Source organism: Lithobates pipiens, unplaced genomic scaffold, assembly GCF_037356315.1.
Source record: "Lithobates pipiens isolate NorthernLeopardFrog02 unplaced genomic scaffold, aLitPip1_a1.2 Scaffold_8, whole genome shotgun sequence".
NCBI lineage: Eukaryota > Metazoa > Chordata > Amphibia > Anura > Ranidae > Lithobates > Lithobates pipiens.
In genome coordinates, this window is record NW_027507903.1 from 491,205,098 (window position 1) to 491,219,790 (window position 14,693).

General features: G+C 42.4%; 1 protein-coding gene across 1 annotated transcript in view; it reads left to right on the top strand.

Moving 5' to 3' along the window:
• TM7SF3 (transmembrane 7 superfamily member 3) overlaps nt 1-14,424 on the top strand; it is a 43,179-nt gene extending 28,755 nt beyond the window's left edge. Inside the window, exons 2-12 of the mRNA XM_077469078.1 lie at nt 808-962; nt 1,058-1,208; nt 1,697-1,817; nt 5,135-5,306; nt 5,700-5,877; nt 7,252-7,338; nt 7,419-7,499; nt 7,697-7,849; nt 9,422-9,519; nt 10,644-10,806; nt 12,905-14,424. Coding sequence (XP_077325204.1) covers nt 808-962; nt 1,058-1,208; nt 1,697-1,817; nt 5,135-5,306; nt 5,700-5,877; nt 7,252-7,338; nt 7,419-7,499; nt 7,697-7,849; nt 9,422-9,519; nt 10,644-10,806; nt 12,905-13,167 — 1,622 coding nt within the window. The 3' untranslated portion in view covers nt 13,168-14,424. The remainder of the gene's footprint in view (nt 1-807; nt 963-1,057; nt 1,209-1,696; nt 1,818-5,134; nt 5,307-5,699; nt 5,878-7,251; nt 7,339-7,418; nt 7,500-7,696; nt 7,850-9,421; nt 9,520-10,643; nt 10,807-12,904) is intronic.
• The last annotated feature ends 269 nt before the right edge of the window (nt 14,425-14,693 follow it).

Sequence of the window (14,693 nt, forward strand, 5' to 3'; positions counted from 1 at the left end):
GTGAACCGAGCCTAAAGGAGACCCTGTCAAGTCCCTAAGCAAATGCAGACTTTTTTTTTTTTTTTTTGAGTAGGGGAGGACTAGGACCCCTGTTGTATTTTTATTTTTGTCTGTATTCTTGTAGATTTTCTGTCTGGCAAAACATTTTTAATGGGATAGTTGAGAAATTTGCAGATCCCCTGGTAATAATGAAGACCAGAGAGGATATCTAATCCTTCCATAATGTTTTTTGGCTTGACCTAGTCTTTTTAATAAGCTGATGGAGGTTCTGACTCCTCTCCAAATTAACTTTTGCAGTCTCAAATTAAAGTGGTTGTAAAGGCATTCTATGTATTAAGATAAGTATCTGTGTGCAGCAGCCCCCTCTAATACCTACCTGCGCTCCTGAGGGTGATGCACGAGCGATTCGGCCATCCGGGACTCTCCCTGCTGATTGGCTGAGATCCCAACAAAGCACCATTGGCTTCCACTGCTGTCAATCAGTCAGTGAGCTAAGGGGGGGGGCGGCACCAAGGCTGGGCCGCGGCTCCACATCTGAATGGACACAGGGAGCACGACTCCAGTGGCCCATAGCAAGCTGCTTGCTGTGGGGGCGCACAACAGGAGGGTGGGGCCAGGAGCACAGAAGAGGGACCCGAGAAGAGGATCTGGGCTGCTCTGTGCAAAACCACTGCACAGAGCAGGTAAGTATAACATGTTTGTTACTTTTAACAAAAACAAAAACCACAAGACTTTAGTATCACTTTAAGCTAATATCGATCACATCTATATCTGCATTTTGTTCATTGTGCTTTTCTTGTTTTTCAGGGCCATTGGAAGTCTCGATGGGGAGGTTGACAGAACTGCAACTGAATCTATCCACTCCCACAGAAGTTCACCTTAACAACATTCCAGCAAATGTCTCTGTTATCATCTTCCAAGTACACAGTCAGTATGTGAATGTGACGCTCTCCTTCACCAAGGTATTGATGTCTTTTGGTGCTGGATGTCAGGTTTCTGCAGAATCTCACCAAAATATTTCTTCACTTCGGCTTATCTGTCTATTTCTTGTTTCCAGATCCCCGAGAGAAATGACTCTGAGGTCAGCAGTGATGCTGGACTTGTGAGCATTCTCCATTCTGGGCAGATTAACTGTACCTGGTATGTGGAGACGGTCTCGTCTGATCCTGTGCTAGTCTCAGCTCTCTCCATCCCGTACACTGAGAGGGGTGAGTGTTTTGCCAAGGGTGGCGATACCTATTGCACTATCCTCCCCTTTTTTTTGTTACCTCTTCATGACACATGGTAACCAAATTGCCAGCACATGCTCTTCAGTTCATCCAAGAAATGCTGCAACACTCAGGTAACATAGTAGACATTGACCTATGAATCAGCTCAGTTTACTATCTCTTGGTCTGTAAAAGTTAGATCTCTGCTCCAGAATTCTCAATAGCTGGGAAAGGGTGGCAACATCATTTGGCTTTGTAATGGCTGCAGCAACACCAAAAAATAAAAATAAAAAAAGGGAGAATCCAGCTATGAGTAGGTAACCATTTTGGTAAAGCCTTGTAGGATGGGTGCAGGGAAATCTTATTTCTATTGACTAAGAGCTAGAAGACTTTGGCAAGTGATCTGTCTCACCCAAAACAATAATGGAGTAGTCCTTTTTTTTTGTCAGTTTTTGTATCATCAGTGTAATCTCTCTTGCTGTCTCCAGATCCAATTCCAGGAGCGTGTAACCAGGAGTTTGATTTGGAAATCGATCCCAACATCTATCTGCAGTACAACTTGTATGAAACTGTAATAAAAATTGCCCCAGCTAACCTGGGATATGCAAGGTAAGAATGATTTAACTTTAGCTTAAAGGATTTTTTTTTTTTTTTTTCAAGCAGCCCTGTACTCTACCTACCACTATTGTGTTTGGGTTCACTGACCCTTGAAATGCAAAATGTATAATTGTAGTCCTTTTAAAGGTACTGATTGCCGTAAGTAATAAATTGGTCCTCAAAAATACCTGATTTTGATACTGGAACATATTGGAGGCTTTCTGCTGCTTCTCTAGAAATCCTAAGGCCCCTTAGAAATAGGGCAGGCTCTGTTGGAGTTTGCTTACTGAGCAGGCGGATGGCTGCATAAGTGGAGCAGACACAGACACCGTCCTCTCTTCTCTGTGGGCAGTTGGATGTAAACGGACCGCCTGTCTGTTTACACCCGACTGCCATCTGATCTGATCTAGACGGAGGGGGGTTGGATCCCCGTCCGTTTTTTTTTTTTTTTTTTCTTTTCTTCCAGTGGATTGGATTGGCTGTAGATGGGTGTCCATTGACACTCATCACTCTATAGAGGAGACTAGAGGGTCTGATTGGGTCTGCCTATTTGAAAGGGCCCTAATGCTATAAAAAAAATAAAAATAAAATAAAATAATAGTTTGCATAAGCTTTAGGAACTGCACTCCAGCTTTGTGGAGCTCTGTGTGCCTGCGGATGGATTGGATAGATTAAAATCAACTTTAGAATGCATTTAAAACAAAGGAAAAATATGTAATGTGCACCTAGTTGCAGCTAACCAGTTTTTAGCTGTATTCATTTTCCTTGTTTGTTTTTTCTTTTCACCTGGATCTGCAAATAAAAAAATCTCCTGTACAAGGGTGACAGTGCTTGTTCATGTTGTTTCATCTGTGGAGGAACAACATTGTCCTAGGACAACAGAACACCTTACCCCTCGCTCCTCTTCAGAGAGGTAGGTGGGGGGAGGTAAATTCTGTAGTTTACAGAGCTGTAGGAGCAGGGTAATATCACTGCTTGAGATAAAATTGCAAAGTGCACTGGATTTCTGGCAGGATACATTTTTTACACTTTTTCAAACTGACCACTCTAGGCATGAGAGCACAGCGTCCCAGTTTTCTGGCTGTGTTGGAAGAACAGCCTGTTTGTCCTCCAAGACTTCCACTGACATGCCCCCTGGCATAGCCATACACTGGGATGATTGTGTACTGTTGATTCGCCATCCAAGCTCTCTTAACCTCTTATGCAGATGAGAACAGAGGTTGTGATGTTTGATTGCCTTTCATTTCTATATCAAGCTGAATGTTATGTATTTTTTTTTTTAAATATATATTTTTGGTTTGTTTTTTGCACAAAGTGAGGTTTCACATATACTTAACTTTTGGACATAAGCACAGCTGCAGCATTTGCTAGACCGCATAGGCAGAGTAAAGGTTAACTCCATGTTTTAATTCAATATGGTTTGTTTAGGGCAAGCTATTTCCTCTACTAAGACCTTTCACACTGAGACGTTTTTCAAGTGCTTTTAGGCTAAAAATAGCACCTGAAAAGCGCCTGAAAAATGGCTCACCTGCAGTCTGTGTGAATGCCCGAGTGCTTTCACACTGGGACGATGCACTGGCAGGATGGTAAAAAAAACTGGAAGCCGCATCTTTGGAGCGGTGTATACACCGCTCCTAAACCGCCTCTGCCCATTGAACTGAATGGGCATCGCTGCCGAACTGCTGGCAAAGCGCCACTGCAGCGGCGCTTTGCAGGCCGTTTTAACCCTTTTAAACCCCTGCAAAAACTAAGGTAAAGCACCGCTAAAAATAGCGCCGCTTTACTGCCGATGACCCTAATGGATGCAGCTGCTGTCAGTGCTGTATGTACTGAATGTGTGCAGTTACATACAGTATACAGCGCTGTGTTCCAGAAGTGGTACAGGGACTTCCCATCTGCCTCTGGAACAAAATCAAGTTGAGCTGAATGCTGCTCAGTCATTCACAAAGACCTTGTATTTTTAACTTCTTGAGATCCGCGCTATAGCGGCTACAGCACGGACCTGCTTTGACGGGACTACGTCTATTGACGTCGTCCCGTGCACGAGCGGCGCGCTCTGTGATCAGCGAGTCTGAGACTCGCCTGATCACGGATCGGAGCAAGGGGTCGATCCCGACCCCTTACCATGTGATCAGCTGTCAGCCAATGACAGCTGATCATGTGATCACAACACAGCCGGTAATCAGCTATTTTTCCTCCTCACGCTGACAGCGTGAGGAGAAAAAAAAAGCCGATCACCAGCGGCCGTGATCGGGACGTCAGTCCCGATCACGGTGAGCTGGGGACAGCTCATCAGTACCCACCTGCCCCCTGCCAGTGCCACCAAAAAATGCCAAAAAGTGCCACCCATCAGTGCCCACAGTGCCACCTATCAGTGCCCACAATCTGCCTCGCACACACAGTGCTGCACCTCAGTGCCACATATCGGTGCCCATCAGTCCCATCTATCAGTGGTACCCATCCGTGCCACCCTATCCGTGCCCATCTTTGCCCATCAGTGCTGCCTTATTTGTGCCCATCAGTGCTGCCTTATTTGTGCCCATCAGTGCTGCCTCATTTGTGCCTATCGGTGCCACCTTATCTGTGCCTATTAGTGCCACCTATCAGTGCCCACCAGCGCCGCCTCATCAGCGCATTTCAATGAAGGAGAAAAATTACCTGTTTGCAAAATTTTATAACAAACTATTAAACATGATTTTTTATTTTTTTTTGCATCTTTTTTGTTTGTTTAGCAAAAAAATAAAGCTCCCAGCTGTAATTAAATACCACCAAAAGAAAGCTCCATTTGTGGGAAAAAAATGATAAAAATGTAATTTGGGTACAGTGTTGTATGGCCGCGCAATTGTCATTCAAAGTGCATCAGCACTGAAAGCTGAAAATTGGTCTGGCAGGAGGGGGGGTTTAAGTGCCCAGTAAGCAAGTGGTTAATCAGTGAATGCAAGGCTTTCTCTGAAGTGGAGAAGGTGGGTGGCTGGCTTCACAATCTCCAACTCTCAGAGGGAACATTGTATTCATTTTATAAAAACAAAGTCTCCTGTGAATGGCAGAGCAGCACTCAGCCCAACTTGATTTTAAGCCTGCCAATGGGGAGTCCCTGTACCACTGCTGGAACACATCGTTGTATACTGTTTGTAGTACGTATGTATGCTGTTACAGAGAGTTTATACAGTGATAGTGGCTGCATCAATTAGTGCAGGGTGTGAAAGTAAATATGGAGTTCAGCTTTAAGACTAAAGCCTATAAACCTTGGAAAATGTAGCTCTAGTTGGAATTGGCTTTAAGTTCTGTCAATGTAGAGATCTGCAAGTCTTCCTTTTTTTCCTTTTTAGGGATGCCTCCGCTGGTGGTTGTGATACCCAGACAGGTCAGAACACCAGATGGCGCCTGCAATACGATGTCTACCAATACTTCTTACCAGAGAACAACCTCAGTGAGGCCACCGTCATAACCCATCTGCTGAGGATGTCCACTGTATCCCAAGTTTCCACTAATGGCAAGAAGGTAATTGTGGATTAAGAACTGTGGCTGTTGTGTTGCTGAAGTCCTGGGCTTAAAAGCGTATCTAAGACCAAAAACAGTCATTTTTATATATTGCAGCATACCAGTCCTTGGATACAGGTGCTGGATTCATTTTTATTTTTATTGTATGTTCAACAAACCAAAAGAGCGCAACTAAAAAGTTCATTTTTAGATTTTCATACATTTTAGTTCCCACCAGGGAGCTACTTGAAGTTCGTATGTCATCCGTGTATTTTTGTGTTTTTATTTGTCACTGGATAAACTGCCCATCAGCGCTTGGTTCTGGCCGGTGACTTCTGCCAGTTTGATTTCCTCTAGGAATGTGTATGTACTGGTACGCGTAATATCTAATGAAAGGTCTTGTCATTTTGGCAGCTTGCTACACTAACATCCAACGACCGGCCCACCATGTCCTTCTCATCTATTCCCGGGCAAGGAATCATATACAACGTGATTGTACGAGATCCCTTCCTGAACACATCCGCAGCTTATGTGCCAGTTCACACATATGCATGTAACTTCACTGCAACCATGGACAACTGCTACACGTTAGGTAGGATCACATTGCTTGGCTGGTACATGTACACCAGAGAGTGTAAGTGCTAATAGAGTGTCCTCATGTATTGGTATGGTCAACTGTTTTGAAAAATATTAGCTCCCACACATTTGTCAAATTAAAAGCAGCAGCTGGGTCCAAATTGATATGACCGAGACTACCTGCACTGAGATGCATGGAACGCCTGTGCATCCCTGTGTGGAAAAACACGACCCTCGCATAGGGGTACACTTAAATACGCCTGTGTGAAAATGACTTGTATGTAGTTAAAAAAATAAAAGAATCTGCACAAGGGATGTTTTTCTACCTTCTTAATAGGATGTGTCCTTTGTCCTTCCCCTCATCCCCACCCCGCCACTGTAATTTTCCTGTGCGGCAGGGATTAATACAGCTAAGCAGCTGTCACAGGCTCACATCAAGAGATTCCAATTATGCCAACCCTTTGTGCCTAGCTGCTCCATTCATAAGTCATACTACAGATTTTGTGAATTAAGCAGGATCCAAGAATGAAGGCGATGAACCTGTTAATCATCCTCTTTTCAGAGATTCTGCTACTTCTGTGAATGGAGCAGCTAGGCGGAAAGGGCGGGCATAGTCAGGCTTTCTTGCTGAGTGACTGTGACTGCCCCTCCGCTGTAATAACTCCTGCCACATGGGGGGGGCCTTGGAGGAGGAAGATTTTGACTAAAAGAAGAGCAAAGCAGCACAAGGGACACATCTAACTGAAAATAACTAATGTCCCTTGTGCATCCTTCCCCTTCTTCTTTTTTTTTTTTTTTTTTTTTTTTATTCTTAGCTAAATTTAGGCTTTTAAAACGATTTTTATCTCAAAGTCTTATCTTAGCTTTTTCCAATAAATTGCAACCAGCATCACCCATACACATAATCTGGTTCACTAAGGCAAATGATATTATGCATATGGATAATCTTACAGCCACTCTTCACAACAGGGAGGAAAATTTTGGATCCACATGGATATCCTGGATACCTATTCTGCACAGTACAAAAACACTCATTCTGCCTGTTAAATGTGAATATCAATATAGGGGTTATTATAAAAAAAAAGATGCTTGTTGACGTGTTCTAGTCAAGTGGGACAGGGACAAAACCAGGAACTACAGAAGGGAGATCCCATCTCAGGAGTCCCCAAGCAGCAAGGGAAGCCAATAGGGAAATTTGCTCACCACCACCATGCTTTGATTATAATCTATGCATACTTGTGCACAATAAGAACTTTTTTTTTTTTTTTTTTGGAATTATATAGTGCTACAGTCAGTGGTTGATCTTTGAGCCTCAAGTTTGTTGTGGTCTTGCTGTTAACAGTTTTTTTTTAACTTTGCCTCCTTCATTTTTTTTATTCTTTTTCTCTAGGCAAAGTTTCATCGAAAATATTCTTCACCCTCTTTGCCATTTTGGGCCTCTTTGTCTGTTTTCTCGGGCACCGTTTTCTCAAGACAGGTTAGTGCCCACGTCCTTTAACATAATCGGCTGAATGAGAACTTAAAGTGTGACACACTAATTTGTTTTCATCTTCCCAGGATTCTTCTTTTTCGGTTTTATCATTTTTGGGTTCCTCATGTTTGTTCTGCTTACCAGAGTCACACTCCTTGGCTACGGTGGTAAGTGTTTTTGTTCAGACATTGTTCTGGAAGCGGACTATGTGTTGTATCTTTACTACTCTTCTGATATTGTCACTGTCACGTGCAGCCATTGGTCAATATAGGCAACTCTTGGACTGGGTCATTGTATTTTGATTTGGAGAAGTATGACCTGACCTGCTGCTAATTTCATTTTTATTTTTTCTTGTCCTTGACAGATCGCCTGGCCTTCACCGCCCTCGCTGGAATTTTAGGGGGTGTGCTGCTGTTAGGGTATTGGTGGAGATTTGGCAGTGTCTACATCTGCATGCTCCTGGTGGGGCTGGTTTTGGGATTCCTAGTTTCATCCATCGTCTTCTTTACTCCTATAGGTACAGTAAGCTAATTATGTTCTTGAGAAACCCCCTTCTAATATGAGGGAAGGTTCAAAAGTTCAGTTTGTCTTTGATTTCCCAGTTTCACTTCACATTGATGTGTGTTTTATGCTGTGTGACAGTAATAACAAAAAAATAGTTTTCATGTTGAACAGACTCAATACTAGTGACCATACCCTCAGCAGACTGAAAGGAGGAGTGCAAATTCTAACCATTCAAAAGACCCTGTTGTATGTAGTGTTTGAGAAAAAGCCATATGTGTAGTAGCTTTAGAATGTCAGACAGCCACTGTTCCTTCCCTGTTAGTGGATTAAGGGTCTACCCTACCTCTATACCCCAAAACCCCAACCCCCCCCCCATTTTATTTATTTTTTATCTCTGTGATTCTTCTGTTTTGTAACTACTATTCCCCAAAAAGGGTAAAACTTCCGTGGGGCTTTCCAAACTACCCCTACTGCAACATTGTCCACTTCGTATATTGGCAGTCATCCTAGCCATACTACATGTTAAATGGCTGTTTTTTTCCGCTCTATTAATCACGTGCTGTAAAACATAGTATCTCAAATAGAAAAAAAAAGGGGGCACATACATTGTTACATTTAGAGACCCTGTCACACATCCAAATCAGTGACACTGTAGGAGGGAGAGGACTGTGCTAAGGAATGGATTTTCCTGGAATATGCTATTTTTCTAGCAAGTGAACAAAAAATTATTTATGGAAAGGAAAACACTAAAAGATTCTTTGTGCTTTTACCTGCAATTTAAGTAGATGGGTTCTTAAGCAAATTTTTAATACTTACAAGTCTTTCTATATGTATAAATTCTGCTTCTGTCTGCTACATCAGCTTGTTCTGGTACAGGCTACTAGTACAGCTTTGTAAGAACAGTTGTGAGTCCTAGAGAAGGAGCATGTCTGCAAAGTAGCATGTATAACGCTTCAGTCTGTAAGCTGCTTGGAGTGTGCACCTGGCATGTGCAGGATCAGTGTTGTCGCTAGAGGGACGCTGGGCATCTGATGTCACAAACAGGATGCTAGCACCCTTCAATAATTTACGCGGTCCCTCATTGCACTGCAGTGGGATTTTCCAGTGATTTTTGCTAAAGCTGGGGAACATGAGACTGATTTTGTACAATTTTTTTTTTTTTCTTTCAAATGACCATGGAAACTCTTGCAGCTGGTCCAAAGGTCTTTATTCCTTTTGGCGAGGTTGTGTATCCTCAGAAACAACAAATGACAGCCCCTTTTTGGAGGGCTTTATATAGATTTGTCCACATATGCACGAAGACTTTGAGACCCCCTGAGTTTTTAGGTTTGACCGCACAGAAATTCCAGAAAATTATATTTTTGGGCTTTTTTTTTTTTTTTTTTTGCTGCTTTGAATCCGCTTAAAAGCTGGATGCTTCCCTAATGTTCTATTTATAACTGCTGTTCTGGTTTGTAGGAATGAAAAATCTAACGTTCACTTCACTTTAGTTGTCACTGTAAAATTACCATTAATATCTTGTTTCCTAATTTTTATATTGAGGTTAGGTGTGTGTGTAATGTGAGTTTTTTGTTCTTCCTGGCAGGGGATTTTGACACTTTTCGCAATGACACAGTGTTCTGGCTAACCTTCACTTGTATTGCACTGTTGGCGCCAATGTGTCTGCTCCCTTTCCCACGAACAGTAAGTATTCACCTTCTTTGCTTCACCTAACATTTGGATTAGTATGCTTAGAGCATTATGTAGGGCCCTTGTGCCCAACACACTCTGTGGTGCTAGTTGTGCGGCCCCTGTAGACAGAAAACCCCCCCCCCCAAAAAAACTACTAACTTCTATGTGCTTACATACTTTCAAACTGGGGTTGATTTGCTAAAACTGAGTGAAAAATCTGGTGCAGCTCTGCATAGTCAAAAGCTTAATTGAATAACCTGATGTTAAATGCTGATTGGCTACCATGCACAGCTGCATCAGATTTTGCACTCTCCAGTTTTAGTAAATCAACTACACTAAAAGTACTTTTGATTTATACAAAAAAAAAAATTGAATTTCAAGTAGAATAAAAGGAACATTACAAGTGTTCTCTGAAAACCTAATGTACCATAAGACATGTACATAACAGGCTATACATATTAATATAACAAGAGTCTCTGCGACTGTCTTCTTCTCGGCAGTATGCAGAAACCCATGGGAGAACAAAGCAACACGTGTTGTAAGTACTTTTTAAGTGGACTACAGGGGGCTCTTGTCTCTTGTAGCATGTCTGCAGTCACTGATAACTTTCTGTAACATTGAATTTGCTGAACTATTAAGTGCAGCCTTTTTTGATGTTCAGAACTGTCCAACCGGAAGGTGAATAACCATAGCGAAGTTATTCTTTCATTCCTCCACCTCCTAGAGCAGCCCACTTGGAATAATGCCTGCCTGTCTCCCTGATCCAGCAATTTTTCTTCTGACAAGGTCCCAACCAGTTTCTCTTCAGACAGTGGATGTGTGATGCTTCTCCATTAATTCATATGGCCAAGTCATACTCATGTCAGCCTCCAGCCAAAAATTTAGAGTATGACTTGCATAAGGAATGGAGCCTTGTTGTGCTTGTGCAGTGTGAAAAGGAGCTGTCTGGGACCTTGTTGGAGGGAACATCGCTGGGTCGGGGTGAGTTGAGCTATGCATTCTCATTTGCTGTTGATCTTAATCATCCAATGAATTTCCTGTAAATAACATTGTATGGACTGTGTAAAAATGATATATCCTGTTTGCTCTATAATCTTAGACTAACTGGCTTAACTTTTTTTTTTTTTTTTTTTTAGCTGAATATTTTGTCCTGCAGCATAGTTGGCTCCTACGGAGTCGTGCTAGCTGTAGACAGTTACCTGTACACAAGTCTCAGCTACATTACCTTAAACATCCTCAAGAGGGCACTGAACAGTGATTTCAGCACGGTGTACACCAGCGTGCCTTTCCAGACTAATGGTAAGTTGTAAATGTAACTTTTTTTTATTTTTAGATCAGTATTGCATATAATTAACTTATTATTATTATTATTATTATTATTATTATTTTTATTTTATTTTCATGAAAGAGGTTGTGTTTTTGTGAAGTGTTTGATTGCTGTCTGTGTCTTCACTGTAAAGATTTTCATTCACATCCTTACCCAGAAATACAACAGGAAGTGAGCTGAATTTTCCTCAATGAAGTGAATTACTGCCTTTTAACATTTTATCACTAAAATTTGCCTCTGCTATGGGATTTCCCTCTGCTTTAGTTGTAGCAACAACTGTTGCATTTTAGCTTGCTTCCTTCCTTCTTTATCCTAGAAGGGATCACCTCGGGTAGTCTGCATGCCAATACAGCCTGCCTACAAGCGTCCATATATTGATATTTATAGAACTCCACCCAAGAGCCAGCCCATTGCTTGCATCATAGTGAGAAGTGTACTGAGGCAGCTGTGAGAGATGCTGTGATGTTTTCAGGAAGCTATGTACAGCACCTTATTGATGCCTCCTACCAGCCATGATTTACTTGCATTGCAAAGCGAAGCACAGAGTCCCAGTGATATCGCTGGCCCAAAAATAAGGCATGTAATAAACAAAGGACGAACCAGGAAAAGCGTAATAAGCAGATTAACCACTTTGACCGCCCAAAGTACATTTACATCTTTACCTTAATGCTAAATACTGTCTTTATGGTAGCAGCTAGTTGCAATAACCCTGGTATTCTCCTATTCTGTGGACGATTGTCTACAAAATAAAGGTAGTGTCAGCAGTGCATTTTCCACAAATCACTTTTAGAGGCACCCCCCTTCCAACCGCTTCCCATTTTTTTATCTCTGCTTACCGGAGCGATCAGTAGAGGAGGAAACTATCCGATCTGCTGGAGTAATGGGCAGGAAGTGAAGATGGCCCATACTTAACATGCCCTTGGAGGACTGAAGAGCAACGTCCATCGTCCCTTCCACTTCATGGCCTTAAAGTGGTTTTGTACAGAAAATTGCAAGTTCATCTTATTCAAATGGCTTTGGAACATAGATGCAGTTATGACCATTGAAATAAAATAATATGCAGTATTTACCTTTTATTTTTAATGTTTATGCCGACTTCCGGGCTCTCCTCCCGTGGGAGTAGGCGTGTTTATCGGCTTCGCAATGGTCCCTGGGAAATTTCCCAGGAATCAGTGGGGGACACAGTCATGCCGAAATCTCGTGAGATTTCGGAAGGAGGACGCCGGTCACATGACGAGAGCGTGTCTGAAATTGCCATTTTGAAAGTGGGCAGGCAGCTCTATCTGCCATTACCACTATAGCACATGAGGCAAGAGGAAGGAAAACAAAGAGGACACTCAATGAGCATGTGCGAGATGGAGCGGTGGATGCTGGGAGCTCAGCATCATCACATCCAGGAAGTAAATGCCTGTGGGCTTCAAACGCCCACAGTGAAAATGGAAACCGCCGGACTGCTTTTTTTAAAGTTTTCCTTAGCAATGAAATCGTCACGCTGGGGGTTAAAAAGATGCCGATCGTGACTGCAAAGACACCGTAGGAATCGCCCACCAGTGACACAGGTAAAAAAAAAAAAAAAACGGCAGCGGAAAAATTTAAGCCCTGGTTCACATTGATGTGATCATGCCAAATCAATGACGATGGCCGCATCCAAATCGATTCCCAAAAGTAGTTTCTGTACTACTTTTGACGATTTTGGGGTGCAATTTCCATTGACATCTGTGCAGAAACTCGCACAGATGTCTCTGAAATCGCCCCCGAAGTCGGGACTGATATGCGGGAATGAAATTGTGCATGTTCAGCTGAACATGCAAGATTTCATTCCCACAGTCAGCGTGAACCTAGCCTAAATGTCTCTCCTCCTCCTAATTTGGGGATTCTAAATAATTTTCAATAAAAAAAAAAAAAACTAATTTAAAATTGTTAAACTTCTACTTCTGTTATGAGGCCCATTGTCATTTTTATGATTTGTGTAATTATAGCAATGTTCATGTAAAAGCAAATATTGATCGTTATGAAGTAGGGAATTTAGGGTTATGGTTCACAGGCCTAACTGTCTCTTGCATCCAACAGATTTCATCATCATCGCTGTGTGGGCAGTCCTTGTGCTTAGCGGAGCATTTACCCAGTTTTACAGAGAGCGTGAACAGCCGCTTTTCCCACCCACTCCCTATGCAATATGGAAGAGGGACAGAGAGAGGCGAATAACGAACATTCTAGATCCCATCTACCATACGCCTCCACTCAAGGAACGATTCCTGGCCAGCCTGGCAAGATTCAGGGATCTTTTCCGCAAGGAGCAGCCTCTGGGCGAACGGACACCTTTACTACTATAGCCAGTATGAGGTACCAGGCTGACTGCAAGAGACTCACAGGACGCATCTTCATGGAAGGGAAAGCCACACATCCTTTCTGGAGTGCAAGCTGGATGGATAGAATCCAGTAGCGGAAACTCGCAGCTCCCTCTGCTGCCCTTTTTTCCTGGCATTCTGTGCAAAACAGGTTTACACTTACAGTATTGGGCTTCAACAGCAGAAGACATGACATGCTGTGCCATTTTTATTTTTAACAGCAATTTAGAAGCCCTAAACTTCTGTAGTACCCCCTAAATACAGGGCACCCAGAACTCTGTATGTGGTGGGTTCTCAGGATTCTCTTTGTAGAGTATTATTTTCACTCTCCCATACTGCTCTGGAAACAAGGATTTCACCATGAGGGAGGCAGGCTGTGAAACTCAGAGTGTGCTAAACCTGTATAAAAATGTAAATGGAGCCTGTTGCAAGGCAGAATACCTGTGGAAGCAGCTGTCTCCGGACCTTTTCAGGGACACAGCTTGGAACAGGTATGCAGGCTCTGGTAGCCAGAGAATTGCTTTTTCCCTGGGAGCCCTTTCACCACAGGTGATTTGGTTGGGGGCAGAGGCCTTTTATTGGGGTTTGGCCCACTCTGTGGCATTACAGGGCCCATAGCACTCCGGTAGCTTGGGTGTGGAATCTGAGGTCAAAGATGGCAAACAGAAGCCATTTTAACTGGTGTGTTTAGGTATCTCTGGCTAATAAATAATCATTGGTTGAGAAACTGTAATTTGAAACTACAATCTTGCGACATGCTGGGGCTTGTAATTACTGGACTACTGGAGGACCACAGTTGCCTGACCACCTTGCCCAGCACCCTTGAACAGTAACTAAAATGTGTTGCCATTCATGTTGTTTCAAGGATTTCTGTTTTGTGATTGTTTAGGACAGTGTTTCTCAACTCCAGCCCTCAAGGCGCACCAACACGTCATTTTTTCAGGCTCTCCATTATTTTGCACAGGTGATTTGATCAGTTTCACTGCCTTAGTAATGACCAAAGCTGTTTCATCTGAGGGAAATCCTGAAGACATGACCTGTTGGGGCGCCTTGAGGACTGGAGTTGAGAAACACTGGTATAGGACATTGATGTCTCTCCCTACTGTCTTTTTACCACTATAATGTTTGAGTCTGTTCTGTGTGATAGAATCTGAGAAAACCACCGTTGTCAATTATGCTGTTATAACCACTTCATTCTGTTTTTCATATATGGTATTTTTTTGTATAAAGCGGAAACGTACACTGGGAATTCATTTATTTACTAAACTACCTTTTTTTTTTTTTCCAAAAGTAAAATTGTATGTTTGCAGAAAAAGCCTTGACTAGTCATTGTAGTATTTTTTTCAGACTTTTTTTAAATTTCCTGCATTGTCATGTCTATAAGCGTAATAAGCTTGCGCTCCTGTTTGGTTAGACTTTTGAGCAGCAATAGGCATGCAAAGTTCAGCTTGCAGGGAACCACCAGGCTTGTTTGTTTGTTTGTTTTTGTTTGTTTTAAAAATAACATATTA